This window comes from Giraffa tippelskirchi, chromosome X (genome assembly GCF_054371585.1).
Source record: "Giraffa tippelskirchi isolate mGirTip1 chromosome X, T2T-mGirTip1v1.2.pri, whole genome shotgun sequence".
Classification (NCBI taxonomy): domain Eukaryota; kingdom Metazoa; phylum Chordata; class Mammalia; order Artiodactyla; family Giraffidae; genus Giraffa; species Giraffa tippelskirchi.
In genome coordinates, this window is record NC_137289.1 from 3,043,110 (window position 1) to 3,061,136 (window position 18,027).

Consider the following 18,027-nt stretch of genomic DNA (forward strand, 5'->3'; position numbering starts at 1 on the left):
CCTGCCCACATTCTAGGAATTTCCAAAGAATACCAGGTCTCATTGTTTTGCCACAATTCTAAGTTCCCCCACCCTGTGTGCAAACCAGTCAGGCAAGTTTAAAATTCCTGCCACTGTGGGCCTCCTCCCATGCCTGCCAGCCTCCTGCTGGCCTCTTCATTAGTATTGCCTCTGTACGCATGATGGATACTTGTTCAGCCACCTGGAAAATACCCCTAGACACGTCTTCATCTCTGATTCCAGACCCACCTCCCTCACAAAGCCTTCCCTGGATGTCCACCCACTCCAACTGTACCTTTCCTGCAACACTGGGTTCTGTGGGACCAAATGTGCCAAGACTTGCTTAGGTAATTCTGCTCTGTGTTTAACAGGGGTGCTCTGTGATTAAGATATATAAATAAAAGTTGAAAAAGTACTCTAGGATTTTTTATTTAACATTGTTTTCCTCTGTTAGCCAAGTTCTAATTATATACTATGGCATTATTAACTACAGACACTCTGCTGTGTAGATCTTTAGAACTAACCCATCTTGCGTACCTGACACTGTATCCTTTGACCATCACCTCCCCATTTCACCTCCTCCCCAAGCTCCTGGCAACCACCGTTCTACTCTCTTCTAAGGATTTTGCCATTTTAGATTCCTCGTATAAGTGGTACTAAGAAGTGTTTGCCCTTCTCTGTCTGGCTTACTTCACTTAGCACAATGTCCTACAGTTTCATCCATGTTGCTGCAAATGACAGGATTTCCTTCTGTCTGTAAAGGCTGTATCATTTCCCATTTTAATGTATATACCACATTTTCTTTATCCATCAGTCACTGAACATTTAGATTGCTTCCATGTTTTGACTATTGTCGACAATGCTGCAGTGAACAGGCAGTGCAGAGACTGCTTTGAGATCCTGATTTCAATTCCTTTGTGTATATACATAGAAGTGGGATTGCTTGATCATAGCATAGCCCTATTTCTAATATTATGCTTGACTTGGTGTCAGGATAATGCTGGCTTCATAAAATGAGTTTGGAAGTGTTCTTCTATTTTTGGAAGAGTTTAAAAGGATTCTTTAAATATTTGTTAGAATTGCCTGTGAAGACCTGGCCCTGAGTTTTTCTTTGTTGAGAGGTGCTTGGTTACTGATTCAATCTATTTATTATTGGTCTCTCCAAGCTTTCAATTTCTTCTTGGTTCCATCTTAGTATGTTGTATGTTTCTAGGAATGCATCCATTTCTTCCCAGTTATCCAATTTATTGGTATTTAATTGTTGATAACAGTTTCTAATAACATTTCACGTAAGTCCAGGAATCAGGAAAACAATGTTCTTTGCCAAACCACATGTCACAGTCTCTCCCTGCACCTCTACTCCTGAGTCAATTCTGTATCCATGCAGATGGAAGGGCTTCCAACCACCTAGCATTTTGTTCCATTCCTCCCATGTTCTGGGCCCCTCTCTACCTCAGCCACTGCTCTGGCCAGACTCTGTGTGGACCAGTAGCCTCAGCATTGTCAGAACTTGTTAGACAAGCCAATTCTCAGGTCCCACCCAAATGTACTGAGTTAGAAACCTTGCTGGGGCCCAGCACTCTGTCTTAAGAAGCCCTTCAGTGGATAGTGAAGTGTGAGTCACATGCTCCAGTGTGAGAACCGCTGCTCTAGACCTCATCACAACCAATAAGTCATTCGCCCCTCTCCTTGACTTCCATGTCCTCCAACTCACTCGGATGGTCTCTGCCATCGCCTCACTGTTATTGTTCCCTTAAGCACAGACTAAACCATGCCAACTCACCTGGTATAACCTCTGCCCCAGTAAATGCTAGTGTCCCCGTTTCACCTCTGTGGCTGAGCCTGGCTAGGGAACAACACACTACATGCTAACTGGTGTCCAAAGGAATGCACGAGTCCTCCCCTCAAGCAGGCTCTGCAGGGTCCATCCACCCTCCTTGTCTCTGAGACAATTTTCAAATCCTCCCCTTTCTTCTCAAGTGTCCAACACCCTTCCCCACCCCTTAAAGGTGATCCTGTTTTCTCACTCACTGAGAAAAACAGAGGCAACTAATGAAGAAGGTCCTCATCCTTCCACCCGCCAACCTGGGAACCTCTCCATAATGACCTACAGATTCAGCCTTTTCTGTCCCTGCCATGTGTTAACTGGGACCCAGCTCTCTCTCCTCCAGATGTACATCAGGATCACCATCAGCAACCATTTCTCCTGCATGATCAGTGTCTGCTTGCTACTCTTACCACTCCCATCAGCATCAACCCATGCCTGGCACCTCTGCCCCACTGTCCACTCGCACTGGTCTCTTATAACGCCAACCCATCAGGAGAGTGTTTCAGAGTGACTCTGTCCATTCCCACATGAGCCCACTCCAGCCAGGCTTCTATCCCTATCACTCCACCAAAACTGTTCCAACTGAGGTCAACGACCACCATGCTGCAAAATTCAAGGGCAGTCCTCAGGCTTCATCCCATACGATCTCTTAGCAACCACTGACAATGGTGACCATTGGACTCTCTGGAGAAACTGTGTCACTTGGGGCATTATATTCTGTGTTACTTTGCATCCTCCTCTGTAGACCCCCTCCTTTTCCCAAACTCTAAATGCTAGAAAGACACAAGGCTCAGTGTCAGCCCCTATCCCCACCTACTCACACCCTAGATGATTTCATCAGCCCTGGCCTTTCCCTGGAACACAAACACACATATCCATATGATCACAGGAGCTCCCCATGTAGCTCTCCCTGGAATTTCACTCATCTACACCTCCCCTTTGCTCAAACCTGCTCCCTTCCAGTATTTCCCTTCTTAGTAAAAGGCACTACCATCATTTCAGGTAATGGCTTGGCCCCAAACTTTGGAGTGTCCTTTGACTCCTCTCGTTTTTTCACACCACAGACTGCCAGCTCTATTTTCAAACAGTATCCCCAATCCAGCCACCATCTTGACATCTGCCATGCCAACTCCCTAATCAAGTGACTGTTTTGTTTTCTCTAGCTTCAGTCAGACCTTGTCTTTCTATCACCGAAACCCTCTAGTAGGTTCCAGCTTCATTTAGAATGAAATCTAAAGTCTCTCTGTGTCCTCCAACACCTACATGATCCAGTTCTTAGGCATCCTTGTGACTTTATCTCCTAGCACTAATCTCTCACCCATGCTATTCCAGCCATATGAGCTAAAATACTCCATGCTCCTGCCCCAAGGCCTTTGCACTTGTTGGCACTCTGTTGGGAATAGTCTTTCCCCATAAGACTGGTTTTGTTTCCCTCACAGTATTAAGCACATAGAATTGCCAACACTCATTAACTCCTTTAGACTTGAGAGCTCACTCAGCTCCCACTTCTGCAAAGCCCCTGAGATGGAGCATGAGCATACAGAAATCAAGCCTTCTCCACACTCTCTGAACCCAAAAGGAATCCCCAGCTCTGGATGATGTTCTCTGCAACACCACCCCTCTTTCTTACCTTAAAGCAATAGTCATGGCAGCAGATGCCAAGGTGTTCTAGGGTAATCTTTGGACAGTCTTGGATCTCCCGGTTGCAGTAAGTACAGATCCCTCCACTTGTTCTGGAAAATGAAAAAGAAGAATCCATGGTCAGGCTGGTATGCAGACTTCTATGATGTGATACAGGCAGACTCTGTGCTTTGATGCAGGCAGCCTGACATCTTTACCCGTGGTGTGCAACTGGCCATATATAGCCTTGGGCCACAATGGACCTTAGCCCATTGTAGACCCTCACACTGTTTCCAGAAACCAGTCATATATCTTCACCCTACTCTCTATCATACACTTGGACACTGCAATGTGATTCTTATTCCAGGCAGCTTGCTTCTCCCTGTAGCCCTGCCAAACATATCTGCATGGTGGGCTGTTCCCCTCTAGAACAGGAAGACCCATGTCTTCTTCTACAGGAGACATGTCCTTTTATGCCCTACCTGGCTCCCTGTCTTGATGGCCCTTCTCTTCATGCCTGGAACCACTGGGTCCTGCCTGGAATATCACAGGGACAGCAAGGACCAAAGGACTATCACAAAGTCAGTGTGGCTGTGGAGCCTGCTGGGATCTCATACTGGAGTCCTAGACACCGACTTGTAGATTGAGTATCTCCCCAGTTCCAGGATTTCTGCCTTTGTTCCTGGAGTCACCCCTGCTTTTCCCCCTCAGACAGAACTTGCTGAACGTCCCTGCCTGCCCTGCTGCTGGCCCAGGGCTCAGTTTCTTGACACTGTTGCTAAAGACTCCTGTCCTCATCACAGCTCTGCTCCTCCTTTGTGTTTTACCACCGCCAGCTCCAGCTCACAGTTAGATGGCAGAGCAGTCAGGGCCCTGGGGTTTATCCTAGCTCTGTCACTGATTCACTGTGTTTGTCTTCTGGTCTTAGCTGGATTCAAAGCCTTTGGTTGCGACAAGTGTGACACCTGGATGAGGGAATCATGTGCTATGCTGTGGTGTGACACATCACATCTGGAAATGGATCAGAAGTAGCAAAGCAGTAGACAAAAGCAAATGGACTTAATGGCTACATCTCCCTCAGCTGCTTCTCATCTGTAGACCTGTGTGCTCCCTGGTAACACAGCAGACTTACTTCTCAGAGTATGGAGTACCGTCATATGGGAGTTTCTTCTCCATGTTGCATGAGTCCTCATTGTTGCCAATGCTGCAGGGAATGTGATGGGAGAGAGGAGGACAAAAAATGGGAGGCAGATCACTACTGCAGTCACATTAGTGGAGAATGCTTTTCTGATTAACCCTGTGGCCACAAGCTGAGACGTGACTGCCTGACTTGCCATTGTCTGTTATGCTAAATGGTAGGGGAAGCTTTAAACTTGATGCCACCAAGGCATAATTCTTGCAGAGAAGATCCCTTGCATTGGTGGCAAAGAAGACCTGCCATGGTGAGGAAGATGACAAGTATGTGGCTAGGATTCTGGAGCCTGTGCATACCAGGAGAACTGTCACTTTCACTGACCAGGGGGAAAGGACCATGGCTTTTCTCCCCACATATGTGCCTGGGTTATAATGTGACAGTCACCAGGAGCCCACTCACAGCAGAAATCAGACACTAAGAATAGGGACAAAAAAGGAAGGAAACATTCCAATATAATACCTGTGCTTGAGTTACAGAGTGCGATTCAGGGTGGCTTTTCCCCCCTCTTTTTATGCCTTTATTTTTCAATAATATGACTTCTTATATAAAAACTAATGATTAAAAACTATTTCCAAGGAGGGAAAACTAGCTATAAGCTCTAGGATATGCTTTGGTGAAGCTTCCATTGTCACAGGAACTGTGTGATGACCTCCTGAGGTAAGTGACCTGGCTAAGGTCATGCTTGCAGTAAAAGGAGTGAACTAGAATTTCAGCCCAGCTTCTGATTTCTTTTGAGCATTAAGCTTATTTGTAAACCTCCTGGAATGTAAAGCAAAAGGGGAAAACACACTGAACTACACAATTCTAAGTGTCCAATTAAACAAAGTACTGGTGGGACTGGAAGAAGAAATACCAGATGGACAGTGTTCATAGAGGCAAAGATAGCTCTCTTGAGGGTGCTAGAGGTTTATAACAGTAAACAGTATTTCTCATATCTCATAACAGTATGTCTCATATCAAAACCTCCCTGAAAAGTCTATAGAGACAGAAAATAGTGGTGGCCAAGGGCTGTGGCTGGTGGAGTGTGTGTCGGGCGGGGGGAGAGGGAGAGCTGCTAATGGGTCTGCCGTTCCCTTTTTGGGTGATAAAAATTTCTGGATTGGATAGCTGTGATGATCTCACAACATTGTGGATGTACCAAAAATGACTGGGCCGTACACTTTAAAGAGTGAATTTTAGGATATATGAATTATATTTCAAAAAAGCTACTGGGGAAAAATCATTCTAAGGAGTTACAAATGAAGAAACTGTGACTCATAAAAGTTGACCATCTTGCCCAAAATGACCCAACAAATGAGGGTTGAGTGTGTACTTGAACTTGATCCCCATGCCCATGCTCATCATTCCACAGCAGCAGTGAAAGCTGGCCTGGAATCCCCAGAGGCCCAATCCTGAAATAAGGCCAGGATGTTCCTTTCTGTTACTAAAATCCTAACCCCAGAAGTGAGGGGATGTGTCATTTTAAAAAATTCCCAGGAGGACACTGTCTCAGTGTGGGTTAGTTTTTAGCTGAGGTGGCACAGAGGTAGGCTTCAATACAGCATCAGGAAGCAAGCAAAGAGAAGATGAGTGGAAAGTTATGCATGTATCTGTGTGAACACACACAGTCAAATGTGTGTTCAAATGAAGCAAACTGGCATGCTGAAAGGAGCATGGGAGCTGAAGAGAGGAGCCCTGAGTTCTGGAAGAATGGAATTAACTAGACGGTTCTTAAGGGCCTCAACAGCTCTATCAAGAGTGATACTCTCAGGATTTCACAAAAAGAAAGCTTGTAGTCTATTGAGAAAGACAGGTAGAAATGGATGAGGCTGGAAGTGGAGTGTAGGATGAAGTAATGATAAAAGGGGACCACAAGACATCAAGTTAGGTAGAACAGCTGGAAAGGTATATCACGTCCATGGGCAATTAAATCATCCACCTATACAATAAATGAAGGTACTTGGGCCATGTACTTAGTGAGGTACTGGGGATGCAGGAATGAGAACACAGGGCCTGGCAGGAGAAGGCCATGATATGAAAGATCTGGGACTTTTTACCTGCCATAGAATGAAGACAGTGGCTTCCTGGAAGACACCTCACCAGCATTCACATACTCCTTCACAAAGAGAATCCCTTTGCTGTAGAAAAAGCATAACAGAACAGAAATAGGTATACTGGAAGATTCCAGGGGACTAGGCCTGATCTAAAGCAGGGGTCCAGGGCAGGGAGAACCCCCATTTAGTGGACTTGGGCTGAAATCAAAGCTCATGGGTATAGCCGGCTGTGTGCAGATTTGAGAGCGCTAGAAAGAGGCTCCCTACAGCCAGTGGTGGTACACTACCCTCCTGAGACTTCAGTCCAGTGGAATTTCTATCCTCTTCTCTCACCGCATTTTGTTTCCCTTTTGTCTAGGACCGAGATTGCCTATAAGCCTCAATCCTAGATTTTCAAATCTCCACCTGCAATCTAATTTCTCCCTTTTCTCCCTTCTCACTCGTGGAGTTCCAGAGGTCGAGAAGTTGCCTCACCCTGGACAAGCCACTGGTATCATTGGAAACAAGGTCTACTTCATGATAGGCTCATAATGACCCCAAATTTGGCCCCATTTCCATACTCTGCATTCCAGCATGATGGCAGTAGAGGCTCCTCTGATCTCTCCTACACACACACACACCCCTACCTCACTCAGCCTCTTTGCAATGACTCCCTTCCTGAACTCTAACATTGCATGGGGGCCAGGAGCAGAGGTGAGGCAGTAGGTATGTGCCTCTTCTCACAACAGATAATGTGAGAGAGACAGACGACATAGGCCCTGGCCTCAGAGGTATTTCTTTGGCTTTTTCAAGCATGTTCCCCAAGACACTAGCAAGGTCCAAAGGATAGCAGAGCCCTAGAAAGTGACACGTCATCTTCTCACTGGGAGACTCCATTCAGGCCTCCACACAGGAGTTTATACTAGGGGAACCTGGGCTATACTCTGTGGCCCCTTGACCAACAGGCTGCTGGGAATTGCAGTAGGCACTAGAACTAATGTCAAGGAAGTAGCATGAGACAAAAGCTGAGTCCTTTAGCTCCAGGGACTAGCCCAGAGAACATCTCCCAGATGGTCTCTTCTTACCTGGTTGAGTTGGGCTCCAGTTCACTTGGGGAGGCTGGCATGTGAATAGGAGGCTGCTCAGGAGGGGCAGGGCTGGGAACAGAGACCATACAGCTCGAGGGGTTTCTCATCCTGAAAGAAGTGGAGGGAGGGGCAAGTATGTCAACACTGAGAGCTGATGTGTTGCAGAGTCACACAGGGTTATCAGGGGCTAATGCCAAAACTGCCATGTCAAGGAGTTTAAAAGAATGCCAATGTTTTTTAAACAAACCTTGAAGATCACTGAGCTTCTGTTCTTTGAGGCTCAGAGATCAGTGGGTAGAAGCACTCATTTTGTAAGTCAGAGGCAAGACCCCAACCTTCCAGTGTGTGCCCATAACTACTCCTGCAGCCAAGGGCCTTGGCCTGTGACTCACTTGGTTATAGCATAGCTATAGGGCTAGCACGGATTTGACAGACTCAGCCCCTTCCTGGAATGAGCTCCCTGCCCCCTTCCTCTAGTGAAGTCTCTGGAGAATACAAAGCTGAGGAAGAGAGGGACAAATTAATTTAGGCATCACCAAGGAAGAGATGTGGATGGACCTCATTCTGGAAGTCACCTGCCATAAGGAGAGGAAGAAAACTTATGGGTGTAATGGTTTTTCTGAATCTCAACCCCTTGGTGTAACACACAACCCTTGGCCTGGAATTGGACCTCCTTGCCAGCTCACAAGGTGTTTTTCTGGCCAGGCCATTACTTGCTCTTATTCTGCCTGTTCCTGGATCAGCAGTCCCATACCAAAAGCTGCTGCAGCTGCCTGCCTATTACAGTTCAGGGAATTCTTTTGGGTTCCATCCCTGAGCCTTCCCCATTTATGCCATCACCTCATGTCAACCCCCTGTCTAACATCCTCAGCCCAGCTTTATGGGAACACACTGCCCTGCGTTAATTCTGGCTCCTCTCCAACATGGTGCCACTCAGATCATGTCCTGAGTGTGGCTTCATCCACCTGCCTTAGCCTCTGGGCTACCACCCCTTTGCCAGAGAATCCAGTGCACAGGACTTCAACTAGTTTAAGAGTGGGGATTGTAGAGAACAATCATGATCTAGCACCTGCCCAGCTCCCAAGCCCCATCTTTAGGGACTATGTCATGTGCACCTGACCTCTCTGGTACATTTTCACACGACACCACCTTCTCCTCTGGGAAGCCCTTCCAGGATACCTGCCTTCTCACCCCAGGCTGGGTGAGGTTCCCTGCCTCAATGTGCCCAGTCACCCTGTGCTAGTCCTATATCATTCTAGGACACAGGAATGCACCATGGAGACTGGAGGAGGTGGACTGGCCGGGAGGGGAAGCCCCGTGGGAACCTGGAAAGACAGGTGGGGGATAAAGTACAGAACCAGACAGTGAAAAGAAGATGAGTACAAGAGGAAGGAAACAGCATCCATTTCTGACTGAGCAGCTAGCAAGTGTCTGGCATCCACTTATCCACAACCAACACAATAGTGCAGGTGACAAAAGAGCTGAAGCAGCAAGGAGACCTGAAGGATAAGACGAGCCAGTTTATCAAAAACCGAGAGGCTGCAAATATGACATGGTGGTTAGCAACACAGGCCCTGGGCTGACTGTGTTTTAATCCCTATTAGGCCACTGCCTGGTTGGACGACTACTGGCCAGCTATTCAACCTACCTCTGCCTCAGTTTCTTATCTATAGAACAGATAATAATAGCACTTCTCCCATATGGTTGGTGTGAGAATTAAGTGAGTTCACATAAAGCATCAGAAGGATGCCTGCCCATTCTCAGCTCGAAGCAAATGCTAATGGCTATTACTGTGGTGTTACTGTTGTAGTAGTCGGTCATTGGTTCACTGTGTGCTTCATGAGGGTGGGGATAGAGGGCTGGCCATTTTGTTTGCTACCTACAGCTGGCTCACATGGAGTATTTAGGTCTTCTGTCCATGGAATACCCCAGGCGAGAATACTGGAGTGGGTTGCCATTCCCTTCTCCAGGGGATCTTCCCGACCCAGGAATTGCACCTAAGTCACCTACACTGCAGGCAGATTCTTTACCATCTGAGCTACCAGGGAAGACCATTTGTATATCATTTCCCAAACTTGTGGCCACTCTGGGGAAAGATCTCTGGGGAGCTAAGGAATATGGATATGCTGCCATGCAAGGCCATCCTGGTGGCTGTGACAGTGGAAGAATTTATTCACATTGTAGCACACTTTCCTCAGAAATCTTCCACCCCCACGAGTGGCAAAGGCACTCTGTATCCCTCTGCCAACCCAGGTCTTCATGCTCCAAACAGCTGTCAGGCTTGGTATAACAGATTTGATGCTGTGGCTTCAAACTCAAGCCCACAGAGACCTACCCCTGGGATGCTCATTGCTGGTCAGCTTCACAAGGACTCCTAGCCAACCACACCTGCAGAAGGTAACAGGCATGACTAGTGTGTTAGGATTTGCTCTGGGCTGTGGCCCCTGACAAAACTCCAGTTCAGGCAGGCTAGCAGGAGCCTGGCAGAGTAGCCCTTACCTGCTGGGCTGGCTGTCCACTTCCAGGCGCTGCTCAGGATTTCTGGGGCTGCTCTGCTCTGACATGCTGGGGTCTGGGCACTGCTGGGTGGGCACAGCTGGGTCTCCTTGATCATCTTGCAGGACTCCGGGCCTCCCCTGCCACGTCTCTCCCACCTTGGTAACCACATTCTTCTCCTCAAAAGCAGCCAAGGTGCTGAGGAAGAATGAGTCCTTGGTCATCCACTGCACACCCATATCCCCTTCTGTGGCCACAGCAGGCTCCTCTCCCAGAGGGGGTGGGGAAGGAGCCCGGCATGGCCCCCACCTCAGGGAGCGCTCATGTCCTCCTCAGGAGGAGCCCAGCACCGCTGCTCCCCTCCAACTGACAAAGGCTGTCCCCGTATAAGACGAAGCCTGAGCCCAGATGCTTTTGCCACCCTCTGAATCCAGCAAGGGTCAGTGGCCTCCCAGCTGTCCTCAGTATCAAGTTCTTTGGGAGATCTTCCGTCCTTCCTGGCCTGACATCACACCTATACTTGCACATCCTTCCCATCACCATCCCCATCCTGGCATGCTTCCAAGGGCCTTGTTCTCATCATTGGTGCCACCTCCACATCCTGTGTGATGGTGCTGGTGCCTGATGGCCTCAGGCACCAAAGATGTCATGTGCCCACTAGGCCAGTGGCCAAGACTGAGTCAGGTTATTGAGAATATGAGCCTAGCATTCCAGAAAATGACTATCTAGTTCACCATCTCTTTGATCCTGGTCCATCCTGAACCCAACCCTGCCAATCAGCAGCCTGCCTCCAATTGCTGGTAGGGCTATATTAGGGCAAGAAGATCATACCACCAGCTACCTCCAGCCTTGGGACTCTTTATTCATGGAAGTTACTTGCATAGTAGGCAGACTCACTGCCTTCAAGCTGGAATAAGAAGAGGAGCGGAACTTATAACTTTTGGAGAGTATGCTTTTCTCCAATAGTGCCACTCCCTTAGCCAGCAGAATACCCTGACACACTCATCCCACCTTTGCCTGTGACATATAGGCTTGAGTCAATGACAAACCAAGAAGGCCTAAAGAGCGTGTTTCCTGACTCTGAAGGCCCTGGGCTAGCTTTCAGTTCAGTTTAGTTCAGTCTCTCAGTCGTGTCTGACTCTTTGTGACCCATGGACTGCAGCACACCAGGCTTCCCTGTCTATCACCAACTCCCAGAGCTTGCTCAAACTCATGTCCATCAAGTCGATGATGCCATCCAACCATCTCATCCTCTGCCATCCCCTTCTCCTTCTGCCTTCTATCTTTCCCAGCATCAGGGTCTTTTCCAATGAGCCAGTTCTTTGCATCAGGTGGCCAAAGTATTGCAGCCTCAGCTTCAGCCTCAGTCCTTCCAGTGAATATTCAGGACTGATTTCCTTCAGGATGGACTGGTTTGATCTCCTTGTAGTCCAAAGGACTCTCAAGAGTCTTCTCCAACACCACAGTTCAAAAGCGTCAATTCTTCACCACTCAGCTTTCTTTATAGTCCAACTAACATCCATACATGACTACTGGAAAAACCATAGCTTTGACTGGAAGGACCTTTGTCGGCAAAGTAATGTCTCTGCTTTTTAATATGCTGTCTAGGTTGGTCTTAGCTTTTCTTCTAAGGAGCAAGCATCTTTTCATTTCATGGCTGCAGTCACCATCTGCAGTGGTTCTGGAGGCCAAAAAACAGTCTCTCACTGTTTCCATTGTTTTCCCATCTATTTGCAATGAAGTGATGGGACCAGATACCATGATCTTAGTTTTTTGAATGTTGAGTTTTAAGCCAGCTTTTTCACTCTCCTCTTTCACTTTCATCAAGAAGCTCTTTAGTTCTCAGTATTCTTGCCTTGAGAACCCCATGAACTAGCTTTAATTAATCAGAGTCCTGTACCAATCCATGGCTCCAGTAGAATTATGATAACAGAAGTTATCCTCACCAAGTTTGTGAATAAAGCCGAGATTCTCAGCAAAGAGCAATTTGAATGTCCACTGTGACACAGGGACACGTAGATGAATAAAGCTGCTTTGCCCTAAGCCTCAGAGCATAGTCACTACAATTATAGATGGTATAATCCACTTGACCCATGAAAAATAAATTTTAGTAAAACAGTCACAAGAAGTCTTGCTTAGCAATATAACAACCCAGAAGTCCTCCTGGCCCCTAATAAATTGCCTAGAAGTCAAGTGTTTAGAGATAGTAAAGGTATTATAATACTTCTGGTTGTAACTAGATCAAAAATCTGGAAGCCTAGTGCAGCTACTGCCAACCGTGGACACAGTCATATTCTTTACATGGAAGACAACAGCTCCTTCCACTCTTGCGGTACCTCCATTAGACTCTTCCAATGATTGACAGCAGTTGTCCACAGTGAATGTATATGCTTAAAGTTCACCTGTTCCTAATGCAGAGAGAACATAAATCTGAAAAGCCCAGACTTGCAACACAGAGGAAAACAGCATATGCTTTAGATGTGAAATCTAATGACAAAAATTTACTGGGGAAGGGGTAAGTGACTCTCTGTCTCATTAAATGAAGTCAGGCCAATAAACCTGGAAAAGAGGAGCAGAGGATAGCATTCCCCATGTCCTTAAATAGTTCTGGTGGAAAGAGGTATTCCTCTGGGACTGGTTATTTAGCTTTAACTTCTAATAAAACGAGACTCCAACATGTATCTAGTACTTTGTGCCAGGAAATGACCTACACACAAAATCGTTTAACCCTCACAACAGCCCTGCGTGGTAGGATGTATTTTTGCCACTATTCTACAGGTAAGGAACGGAGAAGGCAATGGCACCCCAATCCAGTACTCTTGCCTGGAGAATCCCATGGATGGAGGAGCCTGGTAGGCTGCGGTCCATGGGGTCGCACAGAGTCGGACACGACTGAAGCGACTTAGCAGCAGCAGCAGCCCAGGTAAGGAAACTGAAGCACAGAGATGAGTAAGATACCCAAAGACACACAGCAAGTAAGTGACAGAGCTTACATTAGAGCCCAGGCACATGAGTACATGCTCACTACACTATACCACCTCTTCCTGTACCTGTCATGTACTGTGATGAAGCAAAACCAAAGTCAGATTAGCACAGAGTTCTTCAACTTTGGGACAAAGGCACTGCTGTGCAGACTGGCCCACCCAACCTGTCCACCTCCCTCCTCCACCTCTTGATAACGATGTCCTCTTCCCACGGAGCCCCAGCGCCCTGAGTTGGCAGGTCCGCACAGGGTCCCTCGGGGTTGAAGGGTCGAGCCGCCCTCCCCTCGTGTCTATGGGTCCTGGCCGCGGCCAGCTCTGAAGACCAGCGTCTGGCGTCCAGAGACCACCAGGGCAACTCGCCAAACAGCCCCTTTGCATTTTTGCGGGCACCCAGCTCCCTTCTTCTCTCCCGCCTCCGCCTGCACTGTGGTGATGGTGCACTCGGGTTCAGGGGGCCTGCGTCAACTCCATGCCGGTGGGACCATCCAGATCCTCCAGGCCATTGGGGGATGGGCAGCGAGAGTCAAAGGTGCCCAAGATGGGCGGCCAGGCACAACTTTTATCCTCGCGCGCCATCTGACGGCGTTTGTGGGAACCGCCCCCAAGGCTTCTCTCGCCCAGGGTAGCCATTTCGAAGCGTGGACTGTCACATTTCCCGATAAGCAGCGCGACGCGAGCACACGGCCACAGGAAATGGCGGCGCACGCAGGCGCACAGGAGCTGAACGTATACGCTAACCCCGCCCCAACCCGGGGCACGCACACGCAGGCGCACACAGGAAGGCCTCTCGCTGGCCTAGAGCCAAAGGCGTGCAGGTGTGCGCATGTGCAGGCGCATACGTTCTGCGCCAACTGCTCAGATCCCTGCAGCGCCGGTGGGGAATGTGTGCGCTGTTTTTTCTTCCCAGCCTGTATCGTCTGACTTTCCGTAGAGATCAGCTTTAGGACAGCGTTTGTCAACCTCTCCATTATTGAAATTTTGGACTGGATAACTGTGATGGGAGCTGTCCTGTGCACTATCAGCCACTGGGCAGCATCCCTGGTCTCCACCTACTACTTGCCAGTAACACCCTTTCCCATTTGTGGCAATCAACAGTGTCTCCAAACATTGCCAAGCTACTCGGGGGTTGGAGGTGGGGGAGATGCTCCGGGTTCAGAACCACTACCCTAGAACAATTAAGTCTAAATCTCTGCATGGGTTCTGGATACTTAAAAAAACAAACAAAAACTTCCAAGGTGGTTATCAAGTGCAGCCAGAGTTGTGAAACACTGATCAGTAAAGTTTGTTTTGATTTTGCAAACTTTTAAGCAAAGTAGTTGCAAACCTGGGCTCTAGAGTTAGTCATGTGAAAGTGTTAGTCACTCAGTCACGTCTGACTCTTTGCGACCTGATGGACTATAGCCCGCCAGGCTCTTCTGTCCATGAAATTCTCCAGGCAAAAATACTGGAATGGGTTGCCATTCCCTCCTCCAGGGTATCTTCCGGACCCAAGAATTGAACCTGGGTCTCCTGCATTGTAGGCAGATTCTTTACACTGAGCCACAAGGGAGGCCAAGAGTTAGCCGTATCTTTATCCGTATCTCTGCTCTTCACAGGAGCCCTCTGTCTCCTCCACTGTCAAATTGCATAGCAAGAAGCAAGATCCTTCCCTAGGTTTGAGGAATATTACATAAGATAATGGATAATTCAAGCTGATGTCTAAACCGCCCTCTAGACATGCCCCACTGTGGCGCAGGAGAGCTCACCAATATGCTACAAAATAACCACACTGTTCCAGCTCTAGCACATGTGCCCTAGGCAGACAGTCCATACAAAGCCCATAGGGGCTTTTTCAATTCCTGCACGTGTGCCCTTGATGTTCAGGTGTGTCCTCAAATAATCTTAGGCATCCAGGAGTCCATTGAGGGTTCATAAATATTCTATACATACATACATGATTATAATACACTGAATATGGGAAAGAATGTGTGATAGAGCCTGTTGTTATGCAACTTCCAACTGTCAATCAAAACTGTCAGTCCATGCTGGCCTAGGTGAATATGTAAAAGCCCTCTGTCTTGAAAAACCCCTGTACTTCATCATTCTGTTGCCAGTGCCTCTCTTGGCTTGGCCCATGTCTCAGTTGAGGTATTCTTTCTGTTTTTTCCTTAATAAACTTTCTTTTGCCATGAGTAAGACCTCAGATTCTTCTTTGGGTCCTTACGAAGAACCGAGGCCCACAGGAGGGTCCTCTTTAACCCTCCCCAAATCTGGTAACAGGTGTAAGTTTTTTTTTTTTTTTCACTCTGTTAAATTTCAGTGCAATTCAAAACAAAAAAGTCACATAATAGGGCCTCATAACTTAGAGATCTGTTGCCCACCCAACCCCCAGCATCGTGATTTATGTAGGGGTGACAAATGTAAAAAAAAAGTAGCTGTAACGAGGTGTCACATTGCAGGAATTCACTCACTTTTTAAACACCTAAATCAGACCATGTCCCTCTCTGGCTTAAAAATTGAAATAAGATGCAGTCTCCCTCTCATGGCTTACCAGGGCCCGGTTCCATCTGTGATCCCCCTCACCAGGTTGGCTCCAGCTACTCAATGCTTTGGAACCTGCTAAGTGTGTTCCCACAGCAGAGTTTTTAGTTTGTGTTTCCCCATCTCCAGTTCTTTTCTCCTTGCTCTTCCTAGAGTTGTTGCTTCCTTCTCCTCCTTAGAGGAGCTCTCCTGAGTCATTGCCCCACTCCACTCATCTAAGTAGTACCCTCCTTGCCATGATTACTCTCTTATCTTAGCAACCTGGTTATTCCTCTCAGAGCACTGTTCTTCCCAGGAGTCACAGAGATGTGACTTCTAGTCCTGTGTTCTTCATTATAATTAGGTGCAAAGCTCACGATTGTGGGGAAGACTGTACGAGAAACTAAGTACAGGACTGTGCACACAGGAGGTGCCCCCACAGGGAAGTAGCTGTTGTGATTATTAGTGATATCTGGTACTAAAAGCCAGCCATGCCAACTGTGACAAGCCCGTTCCACACTCAGCTACATACAGTGCCAAGTAAACACCAGGTTGTTTGGAGTCTTATGTATATACTGTTCCTTTTGCTTGGAGGATTCCTATTCACCTTTCAAAATTCAGCTCAGAATCACCTGTCACACAAGGCTATGTTTGGCCCCACTTCCCCTAGTCCAGTCTGGGCGAGGTTTTGTCTGTGTGCTCCAACCTCCAGGACAGGGCAGGTGCCGTCCAAGTGAGTGCTGACCGAAAGAGTGGGTGACTTCCTGATTATGGAGGACTTCCTGGCTAGATGCAACAAGGTGTACTGGGAGGCTCTGTGGCCTCGGAGGCACAGGCCAGAGGTTTGTAGCTGGAGCTTCAGCCCTTGCCACATCCCTTTGGCCAGTAGGTATCACTGATCTTACCTTCCCAGCCAAGGGCTAATGCACACCTGAGCTGCGTCTCTCCACCACAGAAGCACTGTTGGCTGATGCCTTACCCCTTTGGATTTGTCTCCATATCCTCCAGGTCTGCCAGGCTGTTGCTCTTCCTGTTGCCCAGGACAGCAGAGGCCGAAATGGCATCAGAGCTGAGGGAGGAAGCATACAGGCCTGCTGAAGCCTCAGACCAAAGAAGACTAGGGGCCCGGGTCTTCCCTTTCCTGGCTGCATTCTCACGGGAAAAGGGGACCTATGTGTGCCAATAAAGGCTGCTGTGAGTTAGAGCAACCTGTGAGCCCTGGCTGTGGCCTTAACACCCCAGTTCAAGACTAAGCACTGGTCATGACCAGCTTGGAATCCCTAGGGAACTGTCCTGCTAGTTTTGGGTTCCAGCATGACTTACATTTCCTGGGGCTCTGTGGAAATCCAGAAAGATCTTTACTTACTAAATGCTCCACAAATCCATAGCAAAATGGCTTCTCTCCACTGGAGGACTGGTAGATCAAACAGGGCAGAGAAGCACGCAGCCTGGGAATGTACAACCTCTTTCCATTGCACCTTTGCACCTCCCCAGCCACCTCCAAAGGCTCCCTGGGACTGAGCCCTCTACTGGCTGACCCTGGGATTCTTCCCTTTGACTCCTCCAAGCAGGGTGTCTTTCTAAGCTCCACCTCCCAATGTGTTCTTTTCTGCCACCTCAGCTTGAGTCCCTGTGGCTATGTGCTAAGTTGTCTGTGTCACCTGACTTATCACCTGTACCTCTTCTCCCACTTCCCCCGGTGGGTGGGCTAACCTCCATGTCAGGGCCCCTTCTAGGCTTCCCAGTCCTGTGGTGATTGCCTGATGTGAAGATGTCATAGAGCTGAGAAGTGTGAGGGGGAACCTGAGGTGCCACAGGCAAAGAGGTTGATCATTGGGCAGTTGGCCCACCCTTACCTGGTAGTTGATGGTGCAGGCTTGCAAGGTTGTGAGTTGGCACTGGGCACCTCCTGATCATCCAGGAGAGGGGTGAAGCCAGCAGGTGAGCACGGCCTGTGGAAGGAGGCCAAGCCTGGTCTTGGTTCAGGACTTTGTGTCTTTATGTCTACTCCCCCCAAAAGAGTGGCTTCTGATATGGGGTGATAACTGTGTCTGCCTCATACGTTTTCTGAAAACAGTGTGTGTAAGAGTGTGCTATGTCGCCCAGGCATGTCTGACTCTCTGCGACCCCATGGACTGCAGCACACCAGGCTTCCCTGTCCATCACCAACTCCCGGAGCTTGCTCAAACTCATGTCCATCAAGTAGGTGATGCCATCCAACCATCTCATCCTCTGTCATCCCCTTTTCCTCCTGCCTTCAATCTTTCCAGCATCACCCTGTCCCCCACCATCTCCTGAAGTTTGC

General features: G+C 48.2%; 1 protein-coding gene across 14 annotated transcripts in view; it reads right to left on the minus strand.

The window, feature by feature from the left end:
* ZNF185 (zinc finger protein 185 with LIM domain) overlaps positions 1-18,027 on the minus strand; it is a 52,840-nt gene that overhangs the window by 4,632 nt on the left and 30,181 nt on the right. For 12 of the 14 annotated variants that reach the window (XM_081567355.1, XM_081567364.1, XM_081567368.1 and 9 more), the window contains 7 exons: positions 17,579-17,674; positions 16,702-16,791; positions 10,243-10,437; positions 7,741-7,851; positions 6,680-6,760; positions 4,581-4,652; positions 3,459-3,561 (listed from right to left, as the gene is read on the minus strand). In XM_081567355.1, the coding sequence (XP_081423481.1) occupies positions 3,459-3,561; positions 4,581-4,652; positions 6,680-6,760; positions 7,741-7,851; positions 10,243-10,437; positions 16,702-16,791; positions 17,579-17,674 (748 nt within the window). The remainder of the gene's footprint in view (positions 1-3,458; positions 3,562-4,580; positions 4,653-6,679; positions 6,761-7,740; positions 7,852-10,242; positions 10,438-16,701; positions 16,792-17,578; positions 17,675-18,027) is intronic. The other 2 variants (XM_081567362.1, XM_081567361.1) reach the window with 1 other exon arrangement.